This window comes from Rhea americana, unplaced genomic scaffold, assembly GCF_003343005.1.
Source record: "Rhea americana isolate MKP2758 unplaced genomic scaffold, rheAme1 scaffold_12, whole genome shotgun sequence".
Taxonomy (NCBI): Eukaryota; Metazoa; Chordata; class Aves; order Rheiformes; family Rheidae; genus Rhea; species Rhea americana.
Window position 1 is genome coordinate 4,944,182 of NW_028185261.1, and position 19,297 is coordinate 4,963,478.

General features: G+C 37.5%; 1 protein-coding gene across 5 annotated transcripts in view; it reads right to left on the reverse strand.

Moving 5' to 3' along the window:
- OSBPL6 (oxysterol binding protein like 6) overlaps nucleotides 1-19,297 on the reverse strand; it is a 93,432-nt gene that overhangs the window by 28,861 nt on the left and 45,274 nt on the right. For all 5 annotated transcript variants that reach the window (XM_085322219.1, XM_085322210.1, XM_085322202.1 and 2 more), the window contains exons 2-5: nucleotides 16,376-16,611; nucleotides 6,728-6,823; nucleotides 2,965-3,087; nucleotides 25-78 (exon numbers count right to left, since the gene is read on the reverse strand). In XM_085322219.1, coding sequence (XP_085178345.1) covers nucleotides 25-78; nucleotides 2,965-3,087; nucleotides 6,728-6,823; nucleotides 16,376-16,477 — 375 coding nt within the window. In that variant the 5' untranslated portion in view covers nucleotides 16,478-16,611. The remainder of the gene's footprint in view (nucleotides 1-24; nucleotides 79-2,964; nucleotides 3,088-6,727; nucleotides 6,824-16,375; nucleotides 16,612-19,297) is intronic.

Below are 19,297 nucleotides of genomic sequence, written 5' to 3' on the forward strand. Positions count from 1 at the left end.
AATATGGCCTTCAACTTTACTTACATCAATTGGTGACTTCGAATACTTTAACATTCCATTATCCAAGACAAAAAACCTCTGAAAGAAAAAGAAGGATTTCTTTCTTAATGAGTAGATGCAATTTAAACTGTGTACAATAATTAATCTGAAAAATACAATGATTACAGCAATTAAGGAACGTTTGTGTGTGGAAAGAATATATAAACACAGTATTGAATAATTTTCTTTCTTCTTTTCAACAATTATCTTCTAAGCAAGAGAAACAAGATCCTCCTCATTTACCATTATATTCTCGGTTTGACTTAATAAACCTACCTACTGAAGGTACTTTTCTGCTTTCTAGCCAGTCCAATAAGGTCTGTAGGGATGGCACTACAGGCTGGAAGGAGTTGTGTCTGTTGTCTTGTTTTTCTTCACACACAAGTCGGTCACATTTCAAATGAGTAACTTACACTAGTAAAAACATTCCAGTTTCTGGACAGGAAAAGTAAGTTCCACATCCCAAAAGGAAGACCTACATGGTCCTTTTTTGTGGTCTTCTTGATCCCCAGATGGAAAGAAATGCAGGCTGTGAAACACTGTCCTAGAGTCCACAAAATTGTGCCTCACAACAGACATCTACACAGTGAAGTAAAGGAGAGACTGCAATTCATGCTGACTATACTACTTCTAGCTTTAATCTAGCCAATACAGATATTAGTACAAGTGCAAATAATATAGTATCCCCAGCAAAATACCCAGGTCACTGGAGGGCTTATGTCTTGGCTGCTAGTCAACGATATAGGCTGGGTCATACTTTTAGAATATTACCTAAAGCACTAATATATGTTAAGACTCTAGAATACCAACAACAGATTATTATCCTAAATTTTAAGCTGTCTGACATGGAAGGGAATGACAATGTTCCCATGGTGTGAACTTGTTAAATCGACACTATGAACAGCGTCAACATTCAGATGGCAGTTCTCTGAAAATATCTTCCGGAGACACTTTTGGAAATAATGTCAGTGACACAACAGATGGCACCAATATCTCACATAGAGTGAAAAAATAGTGCTTTGCTGGAGAAACAACTTCTTGAGTAAGATGTCAAAACAACAGGAGTTTTTAACTAAGTACAGTCATAAACGACCTCATAAGAGCATGATATTCATTTCACATTGTTCTGCCTCTCTAAATTCCTCACACAAGAGTAAATATTGTTTCCATGTTTCCCATTATCATGTGGCATTGAATGCTGCAGAGAAATGGCTGAAGCATTTCACTCCAAAGCATACTGCATTTCAGAAAATGCTAAACTAATCTGTAAATTGTACACATGATAAATGGCAAGCTATTAAAGCACTTGCAGAACCTTCAGAATATAACACGCAACATTCAATAGATAGAAGATGTTAAGGCTTTGCTAGCAGATTACTAATATGGCATGTGCTACAAGTACTGCTTCTGGAATTCTTCACTAGAGCTCTCAGTATCAAGCATTGTTACAGAAACTGCAGTATACGTAGGCAGTAACTGAAAAACATTAATAGATCCATAGTTTCTGAATCCAAGCTCAGCACAAATTCTTAGATTTATAAATCCTGTGAGGCAGGACAGAGATGGAGGCTGAATTGTGAACCTTTTGTTCACATTAAAATTTATTTACAAAGGTAACCACTCTAGAGTCAGCATGAAACATATACCAGACCTCCCTCCATCTCCCTTAACATTTCCCACCACAACAGACATATGTCCAAGAAACTACATATTGATCTAATGTATTTTAAAGCAGTGGAAGTAGTGGGTTATCCCATATATTCTTATCATCTTATTCTTTATCAGCTCTCCTTTTTTGATCCTTCAAACATCAGTTTGAAACCCTTTAGTCTCACCAGGCTAAATTCAAGTAGCGTTTATGTATGTGGTTACTGAGACAATAAATTGTATTTAAGTAAACCAAACCCAAAAAAAGCTATGGTAGACAAAGTGTGCAGAAAAAGGGTGAAAGCTGGGAGAAAACTATACACTGCTAACCAGTTAGGATCACACTCACAAAAGAGAGAGGAATTAGAAAAAATATATAATTTACACTAATATGGATTGCAATTCAACTGTGAGCTGAGCAAGTCCCACAGTGTTTAGCAAAAAAAAAAAAAAAAAAAAAAAAAAGTTAATGCTTTCCCACAAAAAAGTAACATTATACAACCACATAACCATTCTTTGTAGCAAAATGCATTTTGTCCAAGAAAATGACCCTGCTTCAAGTACCCTAAGCTGCAAAAAGATGGATCACCATCAGTACCACATCTTGTTGCTAAAACAAACAAAAACCCCTGTAATTATTACGGCATAAAATACAGAGAAAAGAGTTGGTGGACATCAGTTTTAGGGCTAATAAAAGGTAGCTGCATGGAGAAATGTCTTCAAACTAACTGAATAGAAACAGTTTATCTCATGCATGGTCCCACCGCAGTGTCCTCACTAAGGATTACAAACAGGAAAATAAACCAAATACAGGAATAAAGTTGAGCAAAATTGCCCCAAAAGTACATCTAAAAGGGAAAATAATTCCAGAGAAGAAGCTCTTCAGTGAGAATTCATGAATTCCATGTTAAAGTCCCTTTGTTCTCTTTTATCATGAAGCACAGTTCACTTTAGTGTAAACTCAATTTAACCTTATACCACCCCATTACATTTTGTTACAACAAATATATTGAAAAGAGTTAAAGGAAAAGAGATATTGGTTAAACCTATGAAGTCATCATGCATCTGCTGCATTATTTACCTCCTCCAACTGGACTTTGAATGTAACACTATGCAGAAGGCACTGAAATTTAGAAGCCATCAAGCAGTATATGCAAACTAAATCTTTGCACAATTCGAAGTCCTACAGAAGTCCTGTCATTCTAATTTCCTCTACACAAAAATTCCAAACTCATAAAACAAAGTCATAATACTTTGACTGTTTTATGAGACATTTACCTTGTGCCAACCTTTTAAAGGCCATTTTCTCTTTTTCAGCATGAAACCTTCATGTTTGTCTGGCTTCTGGACATTGGTCTGGCCTATTTTCAGGCCCTCTATGATTTCCCAGCTGTCAGGTTCCTGATGAAAAAGCATGAAGACACATTGATTAATTCTACATATATATGATATAAAATTGCATTTATGTAGCACAAATTCTCCAGTGCAAGAGGAAGAGCAAGGGAAGGCTAGACTTTTAAACTCGCCTGTTTTGAGGTACCAAAGGATCATTGTATTACATCTGGCTCTATCTCACTGATAACTAATGAATATGAACATTTTTGGAAACCTAACCCTTATAAGGTAACTATAGCAAGCTGAAGTCTTTAGGAAAGGGCAGCTGTATGGCTGAATGACAATCTAAAGGTTTGTATCTTCTGTTCAGAACAATGACTGTGTCCCAATGAAATTAATATATCCAAATATGCTAAAACTGGATCAAATTCTGGCTGAGCTCAGCATACAAAAGGCTAGGATCTCTGACTGGTGGTAAAAGTGCAAACTGCTGCTCTGATTCTGACTGCTTGTGCAATTTATCTAGGAGTTCCTTATCCTAAGAACTAAAAAGACTGAAGAGATATCGCAAATAAGATAGGCGTAGAATCTGCACATTAAAAATGTACCTTTATACAGAATATTTCTTCTCTAGAAAAAGATGGGATTGTGAGAGGAAATGCAAAAGATGCCATGCTGCTAAATATATAGGTATGTATTAACAGTGCACTTAATGGTATTCCCTGATCATAAAAACTTTTACATCCTAAACTTTCCTGATCTTCAGAGTGTAATTTACAGAGTCTGAATATCCTATTTTTTCCTTAAAAACAAACAAACAAAAGAAGTCTTTCATTTTAGAGGTCTGTTAAAAAAAAAAAAAAAAAGACAGAAACAAAGGAACAGCTAGCACTTGTCTTCAATGGCATTTTATGACACAGAGTTTCCCAGGCTAATTGTGCTTTTAGAAATCTGTAACAGGAAATGTATCTTCTTTCAACTTTCCTGTCATTAAGCTTTACTGCATTAAGAGAAATGTATATAGGAAAGCTAACTAATTTTCTCTCTAGAGATAACAAATGTATCATTTCAGATGCAACCAACTGTAAGCCTGTCTGACAGCCAATTAAAACACATTCTTTGTACATACCACTTATTACGCATGATGACTTGTACGACCCAAGCCAAATTTACACTACACCATAGTGAACATCTAAAGAAAATTTTTAAAAACGAAAACCATGAGAGTTGTTCCTTTATTTATGTCAACCACATTCAGCACCAGTTTAACAATCACATGTTGCCTGCTCAGTAACACAATATTAAGGTAGTACTAATAGCATCTAACACAATATTAAGGTAGTACTAGTAGCACAGTTCTAAACATGCATTTTCTCAGATGGACTGTCACAGCTCCCAGGGATGTTATGAAAAGTCACTGGGGACGAAACAAAGTCATACAGCATCAAAACCTTTAAGAGGCAGAAAAATTGTCTTCCTCCATCCCCCACAACACTGTTCAGAGCCAAGCACTTTCAGCCTCTCATAACACACTTCCAAATAAATTACACAGCTGCGGTAATGTTAACATCAATACTGTAAAAACAAGATTTTAAAAGTAACAGTACATTTTTAATTTGTTTATAAATTTCAGTAAGGAGTTACTAATATGACGATGATGAAAAGCACTAGTCCAGCTAGCATGTACCACAGTGAATTCTGATAAAAAATGTTTACCCAGTTCAGTTTTCCCTGCACTAGTGTAAACTGGAACTTTCACAGTGCTTTCTCTTGTTGCCTGTAAAAGCCWTGCTCTTTGAAACATGTTCCAATTTTGCTGTGTTTCGTTTGGATATTTTATTTCTATTAGTGTAGAGGAAAGCACTTATACATGACTTTTTCCTTGAGAAGCAGCACTTGAGGGGGCGAAATTAAACTATGAGTCCCCTGGGGAAAGCAGAGAATCTCTCTCCTTACCTACATCAGCTGATTCCTCACCACATCATTGATTTCTCCTTTAGAAGATCAGATGCAGGACTCAGTCATTCATCTACAAGCTTGCACCAGTATCGATTACTTTTCAACCAGAAATCACAGTCTCACACAGCTATTCATTTAAACAAATGGCCAGATATAAGAGGACAAAATGAGTAATTATTCAGTGCAATCTGGATACCTGTCTTCTGCTGCACAAGTGCAACAAGTTGTTATTCAAACCACCTAGCAATCTTACTGCAGCTCACCTCACTCCAAAAATGTTGTGGTGAGATATGCTGCGCACATGCAGTCTTACGCCATTGCCCTTCTACTGCAAGGGCAGCCAGGAACAGCAGAGTACCAGAGCAAAAGCAAGGTGCCTCAAGAGTCCTCATCCAGTGATGATTCTCAAGTACGGCTGTAGTACTTTAGGACTTCCGTAAATCACTAYATATCATGTGAGAAACAGCTCTACATGAAGCAACATGACTAGGGGAACACAAGCATAACTCACGACCTCAGGTTCCGCATACGTCCCAGCTATTGGGAATAACAGAGCCACTATCAACAGGTTTGTGAATGCAGTCCTTTTGCTGCAAATTATTTCTTTTCCTAAGAAAAGGGAATAAACCATTTCATTTTACCTGGTGAATATAATGTTTCATGCTGTATYTGTTTTCCAGTTTTGTTTCAGTGTTAATCCTGCAAACCAGAACTTAAAAGTATTTCAGTTCTTTTCTGCCAAATATTCCACCACAGCATCCTTACCTTTTAAGCAAGTTTTTTATTTGATGTATTTTAAAAGGAAGTCTTCTTTATGTGAAATTACCCTTATTACTCGCTAAAAAGTTTCTTCTGGTCATGTAAAAATACAGTGAAAGGTGATCTCCGAGACCCAAGCCTACATAGTAACTCATGCAGGTAAATTCAGTGCATGGACCACTGCCAAGCAATAACAGGCATAAATGGAAATACAGAAACACATGCTACACTGGAAGACCCTGACACTACTATCTGCCAGGATTTCTGAAACTTTCTTACATTTTCACATTTTTTATTCTTCATCTACCTACACACGCCCTGAGCTTTGCCAAGTACCTACTTCAAAACTCATAAATTCTGTTTCAAAATCRGCCACAAAAGTTGACTGCAGAGTACCACACACAGCTGCACCTTGCAGAAAACAGTGGTGTTAACTCTACAGTTCTATCAGGCTTGGGGAAGAAGGTCTCAGCAACAGATTTGAAGTTTTAGTGACTTTTCTTGCGGGTAGTTTCATAAAATTCTAAGACAACTGTCCTTCATTTTTTAAAAATAATTTAAAATTTAATTTAAATTATATTTTATTTTTTTAAGCAATCATTGCTTATCAGTGCTTTTGGACTTGGATATGATTTCCTCTAGCTTAGTAAGAGAACCGGACTACATCATTTTTCAAAGTGCCTTCTGACTCTGCATTCTGAGATTCTAAAACTTCTTTCTAGCAACAATCTATGAGAACACCTCTCTCCCCCTGCCCTTCAAAACCCCAACAAATCCTTAATTTGGTTACTACATATTATTGACTTCTCTGACATCTTAAGGAACATTTTTATCATGTTTCAGCTGGCAAATAAGCACCTCTGAGATGGGCTTGCAATATACTCAACAATAGAATCAAGAAAGCCAACATCTCAAAGCTGTTAGTCAAATATTTTGCAACTGAAGAGGGAAACTTCCCACCTGCACTGCAGCCCATGTTTTTGCTTACCTTAGATAGAGAAATAGGGTCTGTTTCAAGGAACTGTTTGCTTAAAGAAAGGTCTGTGCTTCCTGAAGAAGCCTTCCGCTCCAAAATATGAATGCTCTAAAGAAAAAAATAAAGATGGTGAGCACTTATCATTCAACATTACTTTTTAAAATATGCATTAAGTAAAGAATGATTGATCATTCTGCTAGTTATTTAAAATATCAGCATCATGCTTCAGTTTGCTCAAAGTGCATCAAGTGCTACCAAGCGTAACAGAAGCGCCTAAGTAGTCTGTCTTCTGGGCCAACACATCTCTCTTCCTTTCCCTCCTCTCTTCCTTTTCTTATTACTGTTTTCTAGACTAACTTCTCTGTTCAACACAGAAATGKCTGGGAACTATAAAAAATCAGGAAAGAAAAGGTACTAAAATAGTTTATACTTATAGAGATTGAAAGTATCCCTAACCAGATCTATTACGTTTTCTGTCAAGATAAGAGTTACTGAGTATATGTATCATGACACGGGCACTGTCATACATTCACTTCTGAAACAAATCATTACACAAAAGATAYGATTGTCCCTAACACATTCATTATCACACTTCAGCATTTTGTCACTAGCTTCTCAAGTGAGGTGAAATAAGTTATTACATGAATGCTTGTAATAAACTATAACTGTTCACAAGATCASTTACCGGTTAATGGGCTTAGCTAACAAACACGTATGGAGCAAAACCATTCTAAACCACTAYAGCTGTTTTTACATATAATCATACTGTAAAATGTTGTACCTCTAAAGCCTGGTACAAATATAAACTACACAATCTCACAACTGATCTGGAAGGAAATGCCATTCTTAAGTACATAGAAGAAAGTCCTCCTATTTTCTGGAGAAGTTTTATCCATATTTTGTAAAACAAAAAGCATTTTTACTATAGGCTTGGGCAAAGATTACCACATTTTGCCTGTTTAGATTTGCATTTTGTTCCCCATTGAAACATTGCTMTTTCCCACACTATCATTTTGTGCAAGTTCTACCACAACACATCAATAGTATGTCTTTGGCATTTTATTTCCACCACATGTAGCACAGTAACAATCAATTGCAGTTGTAGTTCTTTGAGAAAGGTGAGTTTTTCTCAATGAAAGACATCAATTAAATTTTGTGGACAGTTAAGTTTTGTTACATCCACGGAAGAGATTACAGAGGCAATAAGTGACAGCAGAAACAATCAGAGAATATAAAAATWTATACAAATAGCAGAATAAATATTATTGTTTATACAAGTAAGTTTATAAGAACCATAACCAAAATAATTAAATACAGCTATTCATTCAAATCTTCATATAATGCACAGACCACATCTTCTGCAGAGAGCAGCTAACAGATCTTCATTGTTCTCCTTGAATTTGCAGCTGTGAATCAAAAGGAAAATATGGAGACTGCCTCCGTTGTCAGTGGAGAAGACTAAGCATCCCTGCTACAATGCAGCAATTATCATTTATTTTCGGTTCCTTTTTATTTAATTTTAAAGTGAAGAATACAGAAAAGCAGGAGCATTCTGTTATCTGCTGCATTCCTCAGGGCCAGTCACCAGTATCTTTGTCATCTGTGCTTTGAAACTTTGTGTTTTGTAAAAGAGAGGCCAGGCACATTAACCCCATGTCCAGTACTAGCCAGATGAGAAAAATGTAGGAACTTGGATTTAATGAGTACAAACATTACACAGTAAGTAATTTAATATGCTTATTTGAGCTGAGAACCACAAAGTTAGTAGAAATTAATTATRATAAAGTTTTGTAGTTGAACATATGAAATGCTACATTTGCACCTGATATCATATTTAAACAATATACTGTAAAACTTAAATCTATTCTTCAAAGAAAGATTATAATAATCAAGATGATTCCCAACCTTCTTGCCAGTTTTGTTTGGCAGGCAGAAATCTCTCCATTTTGAGATGGAGCAATGCCCAACACAGATGTTCGGAAGGTCTCATATGTAGCAGTCAATGCAGTTTGTTATTACATAACTGCAATCTCATTTTGTAAAATATTTAGAGTGAAGTAACCCAGCAGTCCCTGGCTTGCCAGATTTCCAGTGACATTTTCAATTACACAATTTTAAGGCAAGCAAATTTTTTTTTCAGCCCTCAGTCACTGAAGTTTCACTTCATCTGAGAAATGCATTATTAGCTATCAGCACTTTAATGAATGCTCCTATTTACACTATTTGTTTGGAAACAAGAAAATGAACATTTCTCAAATAAAATTACTTTCTTTGCATTCATTACTTCCAAAAGTGTTTTCTGATTTTCTGTAAATGTCTGCTTTCCTGTTCTTTTCTGTCATCACCATTACACTGATGCAAAATAATTGCTTTAAATTTGTGATATATTTACAGTATAGTACTCAAGGCACATCATTTGGCGCAGAAAATTTTCCTTTAATGCATGTTAGATTTCTGCAAAATTATAGATAGAAATTACACAATTATTTGACATTCTGAAAAACAGTAATTTTTACAATGCTGAAGTTTATTTAATTATTTACTGTCACTAAAGGAAAAGGATTTGGATCCAGATTTTTTTTTGTGTTAGCAACAAAAATATAGCCAGTAAAGGAAGTAGTTAAAAAAGCTGATATGAAGAAAGGGAAGAAAACGGCTATCAAAGCAGATCAATATAGCTCCTGGGTTTGGTTTACATGAACAGAAAAATGAATAATCTGTGAATCTAGGACTAGTGGTCAGCCTGGAACAAATTCATCTCCTCCAAAGACTACAGGAAGAGGATTAAGAGTGTAATAATACTACATAGGTATGTATTTCCTTGCTTCTTTCCCAGGATATGCAAAATACACATTTCTTGTATTATGAAAATGTCAAGGATTTGTTATTTCAAGAGCCCTCCATCAGCCCTTTCTGGGACTCTAAGTTTATATTGCATGTAGCACTTCACATTAATGCTTTTAGGCTCTGGAAGGAAATAATCTTCTGCTTTTAAAGGTACTTTTTGACAAGCTCTGAAAGAGAAATAAGCTCTAGCTCCTCTGAAGAGCTTCTTGGAGGGCAGTATGAGCAGAACTGGCTAAAGTAAAAAAGAATTTTGATCAGTAACAGCAGTTGTCTCTTAGCCAGATGATAGCTGGTTTGTAATAATTTCCAAATAACAGTATGAGCCCTTAACAAAAATTTCCTTCTTTCTTATTTTAGATTTTGTCATGTTTATCTCAAGACATGGCAGACAGGTAAATTGAAAACAACTGACTGAGAATTCAAACAGCTTACAACACAAAGCTTTATTATAGCTATTGAATAATCATAATTAAAAGGACAGATATATAGATATTTTTTCTAAATAGTGCCAAGCTAGCAATTCATTTTATTAACGCTGATGCAGCAGAAGAAATTGAGGGAAAATAAAATTCCACACTTAAAATTATTCCTTCGTGTTTTGTTAACTAATAAAAGCATTCTAGACATGTTGAATGCCTAGTTTAGAAAATATATGCAGTTTTCACATTAATAGGGTTGCCAAGGAGTCTAGGTTAGTATAAATCATAGGCAAAAAAGCTGGAACCTCACCTAAAAAAAAAAGGTGTTTAGGTTTTWAAAAAAAATATGAAACCCTTTTTTCTTGGGGGCTCTCTTTCACATCCCCATGTAAGCCTGTCATTTAGACTCTCAATATCCTTTAAACCTTCATATATGCAATATAAAAATATAGGTAGTTATTAAAAAGAAGTTCCTTAAAAAAATAGACAAAATTCATTTTAATGAAAGAAAATTGTATCACAGCTTCATTTTCAATTCCAAGATAAAACATTTAATAAAAACAGAAAGAGAAATCAGAACAGCTAATAGCTTTGCTAAGGCACATATTTCTTCTGCCTAACGCATTTGTACGTCTTGAATCTGAACAATCACATGGGTGTCTTGAAAACAAATTATAAAAAGCATATATAATAACAGCATTTAACTGATTTTAAAACAGCTGCATTTTTCAAACCAATCTTGTCACTTAACTCTTTGCTTGCTCCAGTGACTTGTTGCCATTTAAAGTATTTATTTAACTTCCTGCTCTAATGCTGCTTCATCTATATTATTTGAAGACATCTAATAAGGAAAAAGACATCGCAGAGGAGAGTAAGAGTAATAACAGCACTTGGCATTTAGCAGCATTTTTTTTAATCTCTCAAAGAGATTAACAATTATTAGTTAGGCAACCCTTACAAGCCACTGAGTGGTAAAAAGGCTCTTCAAATTCTCTGCTTCATCACAGGGCAAAGCTAGGAATACAGTTTCAAGTCCTCAAATCCATATCTTAACTATTAGACACCTGTTCTTCCTTGCCTTCCTTTCCTTTAAAGTCACAGAGAAACAAGAAGAAATGAAATGTATAGAAAACCATCAAGAATTGTTTTCCAGACATCACATCGAGCTGTCACAGTAAGTGGAGGTGCAGGTGCACCCCCAGCAAGTTTGCTATTGATACAAAACTGGGAGGAGTGGCTGATACACCGGAGGACTGTGCTGCCATTCAGAGGGACCTCGACAGGCTGGAGAGATGAGCAGAGAACTTCATGAGGTTCAGCAAAGGCAAGTGCAAGGTTCTTCACCTAAGGAGGAATAACCCCATGTACAGGCTGGGSGATGACCTGCTGGAAAACAGTTCTGTGGAGAACGTCCTGGTGCACAACAAGTTGAGCGTGAGCCAGCAGTGTGCCCTTGTGGCCAAGTATCCTTGGCTGCATTGGGAAGAGCAYTGCCAATAAGTCGAGAGAGGTAATCCTCCCCCTCTGCTCAGCCCTGATGAGGCCACATCTGGAGAACTGTGTCCAGATCTAGGCTCCCTAATACAAGACAGAGATGGAGCTACTGGAGCAAGTCTAGTGAAGGACTACTAAGATGAAGGGACTGGAGCATCTCTCATATAAGCAAAGGCTGAGAGAGCTGCGACTGTTCAGCCTGGAGAAGAGAAGACTGGGGAGGAAGAAGGGAGGAATCTTATCAGTGGGGCCAGACTCTTCTCAGTGGTGCCCAGTAACAGGACAAGAGGCAACAGACACAAACTGAAACACAGGAAGCTCCGTCTGAACATGAGGAAAAATTTCTTTACTGTGATGGTGACTGAACACTGGAACAGGCTGCCCAGTGAGGTTATGGAGTCTCCTTCCTTGGAGATACTCAAAAGCCATCCAGACACAATCCTGGGCACTAGGTGACCCTGCTTGAGCAGGGGGGTTAGACTAGATCTCCAGAGGTCCCTTCCAACCTCAACCATTCTCTTTTTCTGTGATCTTTTCTCATTATGTTTGATCATCAAAGAAACTGACAGTCAAGCCACTTCTCTCTTTCTCTCTTCCCTATCCATGACTGTCTCACCTAATCAATGTTTTATGCTAGCAGCTCTCTTTCATTATGTGCTTAATACAATGCCTAGAGCTGTGAGGCTTGTATTTCTACCACATCCCTAAATCCAAATAATGACCATTAGTTCTTTCTTTCATGTACCAGTACAATTCACTTCCAGGCTCATTTATTGCAAGAAGCTCTTTTTCTGGTCTTCTCGTTACTCTGTAAACTAAGGTTTAAGATCACTGCAAACAAATGGCTCTATCCTTCCACTGTCCATTGTCATTAAAGCCTTTATACCTATGAAATTCGGATGCCTGCCTTGGGAAAAAATGCTTTCAGTAGACTACCTTGTCAATTACAACATACTATTCACAAAAAAGCTAACTTTTCCAGTACAGACCTTAGGCAGGATCAGTGTCATGACTTGAAATCATGCTCTGCCTCTTTATTTCATGGCCAGGTTAACATCTTCAGCTCAAGCTCAGTCCTTTCTACATCTCTTCGGTACACTCCTGCTCCTGTTAGTCAATATCTCTCTTATAAAAAGCAAAAAAGGTTAAATCTGAAAATCAAATGATTGCTGCTCTGTAAAATCTTTTCTCTTTTTCTTTCAAAGCTCCTATTTTTCAGTCTTCTCATGTGACTGAACCAGAATATTCCTTTGGAATATGAAAGCTCTCCTAGTAGAGAAGTTGATCATACAAGGCTAAATGCACTAGGACTAAAAGCTTTTCTCCCCTTGTGTTTGCTATGTGGGAAAAGAAACAAGGATTTGTTTAAATAGCAATCCAGCAGACAAAAAAGGAGGTAACAGCTGATCATCTCTCCTCCCTAGATAGAGCAAAAAGAAAAAATTAAGACATTAGAAGCAAAATCCTTGCATTTGAAATATCAGACACTGCTAGATCCACTGCACATCATATATGAACTACTCTTTGGTACTGGTCAGAAAAGTCTAACTCTTCCCTTTGTTCACAATTTCATCATTATCACTTTCCTCCTGTATTACGTCCTCTTTGTTCTGCAACTGCAGCTTTAACAGCCTGGGGTCAGGCCCCAATTTATGCAACTGCATGAGGATAACAGTATAATGGTTTACTACTTTCTGCCTTCTCAGCACAATATTACTACCCATGCACTGCACAGAATATATAACTTACTACAATCTGCAGTATGACTTGCATACTTAATTTATCACTAAAATATGGAATATTTATAAGGAATTTACAGCAATCGGATTAAATGCCCGACATACGCTTTTATGATATTCGGCTATAGTTTCTAAAAACACTGCTAGTTTTATTCCTATTTGTTGAGCTATAGAATATGACTAGTCTTTTCGGAGTTTCAGAAAGGAAGGAAGACAAAAACTTCTTCTTGCACAGCCCACAGAAATGCCTGTTACAATTACAGCTTTTACACTCACTTTTTCACAGGGACTCTTAGTCTTCCTAGAATGATCCAGTGCCCTCTGACAGTGGAAAAAAACGGGGGTCTTAGCTCTGCAACAGCTTTCACAGTAGGACAAACAGCCACTGCTCCATTCCAAAGTATTACTGGTGGGATACTGTAAATGCACTGCTCAGCTCAGTTTTTAAATATGACTGTTTGGTCCAGAGCTTCTAACTTGCAAATTAACTAAGATTTTTATGAAAATGAATTAAATTGAAGTTCTGTGATGCCTCAAATATCTAAAACCAGTTTCTCAGTTATTATTGGTTTTGGTAGACTCCACTCGTTTATCAATCACTTAGTTATGGAGCCTACAAATTGACAATGCTTGCGCTCACTGTTAATTCTCTCAGGTGGCGTATATGGCACAAATAAGAAATCCACATTAAAATGTCCTTATACACAGAATGAGATTTTCCACTTAACCTAAAATGATTTATCATAGTCACATTCTCTCTCATTCAACCTCCCACACCGTAACTTATTGGAAAACTGTTCCATAATTGCTGGTATGACTTTGACAAGAATTATATGATGAGAAGATTTCAGTCATTACCCATCCAGAAATATCAAGTGTTATCCTCATATATGACAACAAAAGCTATATTGACTCTTTATCCAAGCACATCACATTCCTTATGCCATACAGATTATCCCTTCAAGAGGGCTGCTATTTACCTAGCTGCTATAAAGAGTCCAAGGAGAGATCAAGACAGAATTTTCAAACCTTTTCAAAGTAAAAACCAACAGTTCCCGAACAAATCCCCCTTAGCTATTGTTACGTGTTGGGAAAAGTTTACAAAAAACAAAATACACAGGAACACACACACAGGAAACATTCTTACACTTATTTTCTTAGATATACAACCATCACATCTCATGCTGTATTATATGCCATAATTCAGTCTCACTGCAGAAGAAATTGCCCACAGAATCCATGCATGCTTTTGGATATTCCTCTGCTTGTAACACTGAAAGTAAAGCAAAGCACTAAGCCAAAAAATGAATGCCTAGCAGCAGGCGTTCCAGTCCACATTTATGTACGTAAATGCAAGTGTTCAGTACCATCAGACATCAGAGCCAGGAGAGCTCTGGATGCATCACACTGTTGCCCCCTTCATCTTCATTTTAAAATCTTGCTTCATGTTTCAGTGACCAAGTATGGACTTAAAGTTAAGCACCCATTTTATTATGATGACTAATTCACTTTACTGGTTGCCATGGTAACTACATGGTAGCCACTAGACTTACAGTAAAATGCATTCCAAAATGGTATTTTTTTCTGACTCTCATGATCCTACCAAACTATCTAACTACACAGAGAATTCAGAGGATATGCTGTTAGCTGAGCGAAGCAGTTCCCCACGTCCTGCATTAGCTCCCCTTGGGTTTAACTGTGGAAAGATGGAATATACAGATGCTTTCAACTAAAGGTGTCAAAATTCTTACTCCAGATGGAAGCCCTGAAAAATCAGAGGGGATCATATGCTAACCGAGACCTTGCCTCAGTAGAGCTACCCCAAATCCTGTATGACACAAAAGGGAAAATATTTATCATCTGTGAGGAGACCATTTTTGCCTTCAGTGAAGGGCAATGATAACAAAAATACTCCAGACACACTTCTTCTCTGTTATCAGTATTCTTTTGCTGGTTTAATATTTTAAACAGACTTTATGGTAAGCCTATTTATGTTCAAAACTCTAAATGTTACATTTTCATCAAAATTCTCTGTTTTCAAGTTTCTATAAATCAGGTAAGAAACTGTTCCAGTAGCAGCTAAGAAAACAGTGTCACAGCTGACATATAAGTAGCAGGGAAAGTGTTGTTAAGTTACTGATATTCAAGTAAATGTATGCCCTAAATAAAACCTAAGTTCACTTCCTGCCACTTTTTCCTTGTCAAGCTGAAAAGAAGCCAGTATTGCATTAAATAAAACATATGCATAATATTTTACATAATAAACCATTATTACATTCTTACCATTACATGCATTTCTTTTTTTAAAACATTATGATGCGAAAGTAACGCAGAAGGTAGCTTACTGTTAAAGCTATCTGTGGATCGGTACTTTTAATTATGTTTCCATTCTAATTAAATCTATAATATCAGCCTTTGCATTTGTAAATGTACACGTAGCAGGTTTTCTGAAATGTAGTAGTTAGCTTTGATATTTTCTGAAGTGTCCCCACTGATGCAGGAGGCCAGATTACCCACCAACCTTCAAAAAAGGCACAGAAACAGCCTGAGTTCCCGAGTTGTTCTTGGTAGAAGTAGTACTGTTACTGAATGGAGAAAAGACGTATTACACCAGACAGACAGGAATCTATCAGTAATGGAAGTCTAATGTAATTGGACTGATATTATATGATGTGAATACATTGTGTAAATTTGCAGTAAATGAAATTAGTATTTAAAATATCAGGTGTTTCCATAAAGGATTTACAATACACCATTGAAACTGTATTTTGTTATTTGGAAAAATCATCTTGTAAAATGATGATACATCTCAGTAGCTAGATTCACAAAGCAAYATTCACATATAATGAACAACAGTTAGAAAGGACTGTAGTTCCATGCTGCTGAAAAAAAACACTTCAAAGACTTCAGAGAATGTTTACTACTCTTGCCCACATGATTATATCCTTCCTGCCTACAGCACTACACTTAGCACCCAATTGCTTCTGAAGCTGAGCTTTTTTTTAAATTAGTTAAGTGAAAAAAAACAACAGATCTTAGCTATAGTGATAACACAGCGCTATTAGCAAAAGAATTTAAAACTACCAAGAATTAATTGCCATGCTATAAGAATAAAATAACCATCTCATTGGATGCTACAAATATCTGGATCTTTTCCTCACCTGCCTCCTATCCCTCTGAGATGATGATGAAGAGGAGGTACTTCTATGTGATGGAGTGGATGTTTTGTGAGCAGGAGATATACTCTTCTCCTCCGAACTCATCTTTGCAGCAAACTTGCAGTAATGATCTTGTGCTCTTATCACTCATGTAGAAAAAAGGAAAGGGGTACTTTTCCACATTCTTCTGTTTCACAGTTTATGGAGAGACAAAGAAGAGTTCAAACAGCTGAAACGCACTTTATAATAAAGAAAAAAAAAAGAGACAAAAAGAGAAGGGATAAGTATACTTTAATTCTAAAATACTGTTCTGTCAGTCACTATTTAATCCATTAGATCTCCCAGTTTTTACCTCCTTTCCTAACACTACCCAATATCAATACAAGTATATTGCTCTGCATTCTCACAGAAGGTAGAAGTGTCATTACAATATTCCAAAACCTTCTAAGAAAAGGCTTAGGGAATTCTCAAGCAGAGAACAGGTTTACAAACCCATTACAAAGGGTTCTTATCGCATCTTGCACAACCTCCACAGCAGATGCAGCCTTGCCCATGGGCACTAGTGGTGCCAACCTCCAACTCCACCTCCAGGATTCCAGGTAGCACCAGATAAAGTGAATTTTTAGCTCTGCTTTATGACCACACAACAGTAAGCATTCCCCTTACGACCCAACTAAACCTAATCCTCCAAATATTGTAACAGTATCAAGTAATTCCTTAGGACTTTCAGTATAACACAAATACCACCAAACATCCCACTATAATCAGCACCTCTTAAAAATCTTGCTATTAGAATAGGGACTCTGGAAGTGGGTGTGCAAGGTGGTTCTTAAAAGCAGAAACTAGCATCACCAAATAACCCAGTTTCAAGACTCATTATCCTTCCAGATTGTGCCAAACTACAGAGCTCATATCTTGCTCTCAAAGTCAATTGAAAGAAAATAGAGAGTGCTAAGAACAGAAAGGGCTTTTGGCCACAAGACTGGAGTATTAACCTTTTCATCTGGACTAAAACCTCAGTGTACATGCTGAGTTGGGGGTACAAAAGCCGTATGGATGAAGGCAGGGGTCACTCAGGGCCTAATTCACCCTGGGCTACATAGGCCACTCTCTCCTGTTGCCTCCCTGAGGGCTGCATGTATTACCTTCGCATGACTAATGCTCTGCTGTGTGTGAGAAGTTCTCTCTCTTACTCCTCTCCACCCAAACCTTTTGGCTTCATTTAAGAACAGAAAATTTGATAATCATAGCAGCACAGAGGATATTTATGTCAATTACAAACACTGCCAAAATGTTGCAAGTACATCCTGACTGTTCAGGACAGGAGTTAGAGCTCTCTGCACATAATACATTGCTTTGAACTTGCTTCCACTGATACTGTGCCTCTTCTTCCATTAACCTTGGATGAAACCATTCCCTAAATTGTCTTCTCTGCTTGAAGTTAGCATCTATTTTCTCCACCAATCTTCTCCTATGCTGAAATAGTGTGCCCTTTCAAGTGTGCTGTGATAACTGGAGACCAAGGGTTAGCATTGTACAGCCAGCTTTTTTAGAAAGACTGTCTTGCATCATGTGATCAGGACAAAAATATATTAACTAACATTCAGGCATGACTGCTGGCTCAGGAGATTAGGAAGTATTGAGGATAGAGCTCTGGCTTCCACAATCATGACAGATGTCCATGCAACACCATCATCCTGAACCCAGATACTCAGAGGCAACTAAATAATTAATTACATGGTGCCTCGCAGCCACCAGCTTCTGAATCCTGCACCTTGACAAACAGCCTTCTGCTGAAGTGGAGATCTGTGATGACTCATAAGTAAGAGACTCTAGGGGGTTATCTGGCTTTTGGCAGTACTGGCAAAGTCACTTTATTCCAGAGCAGAACGTGGGTGGCATCACAGGTCCTTTGTATGCCTTTGCCAGGAACAGTTTTAACGAGAAATCAGCTTTGAATTAATATTTATACACCTTTTCTGTTTACTGTGCTAGCGAAAATGAAGCAACTTCACTTTAGTAGTTATCAGCACTTTTGCAATATCAAGCTCATCCGTATCTTGMGGATGAATTTGTTTCCTGTCAAGGAGTCTCCAGAAGAATTACAGAGCTTGTATAATAGCTGCAGGATACAGTTGCATGACTGGGAGGACAYGGCTGTTCCACAACAGAAGCAGAAGTTGTCCATACATGCCGAGTATCTCAGCAGCTTCCTTGTTCTTTTCATTGGGAAATGCTGCTGCTAGAAAAGCCCAGAAAAGTTGTGCTGCAGCTGCTCCAGCCAGTGACAACTAGAAAAGGATTGCAGGAAGCTACTGAGACTAACAACCTAATTGGCTTATTAGATGTCAAAATATTACTAATAACAGAAAATATTTCTATCTTTTATTTAATTTTATTGTTTTGAGCACATGATCCAGAAGTCCTCCTTTTCAGCAACAGAGACATTGCAGCRATGTCTAGCATTGAAAAATAAAAAGAAACCCAGGAGAAATGCTTGCACGCTAGACCCCTGAGCCTCCACACCGACCTGCGAGTTCATTCCCCATTTCTGCGGCGGTTGCTCAGTGGGCTCGCTGCGAGCAGGATGTGCCCAAGGCAGCTGCTCCCCCAGGGATCCCTCCCTGCAGCATAAGCCTGTCAGTATCTCAGAAGCTTTCAAAAAAAACAAAATACAAACCATCCAAATAACCTTACCACACAGAATAAAAATTATGTCCCAGGGCCGCAGTGGTAAGGGGCCTCCGCCGGCCAGGCGCCTAGGGCAGGCTCAGGTAGCACGGCTGGGGCCAGTCTGTGCAGAATGGCTACAAGCCAGCTCACATCGCTTSGTTTTGGGGCGTAAAAAATAACATGAAACTATCTGTTATTCTGATAGCGGTATTCCAGCTCAAGAGGTGGGCACGGAGCTCCAGCCAAGAGCTG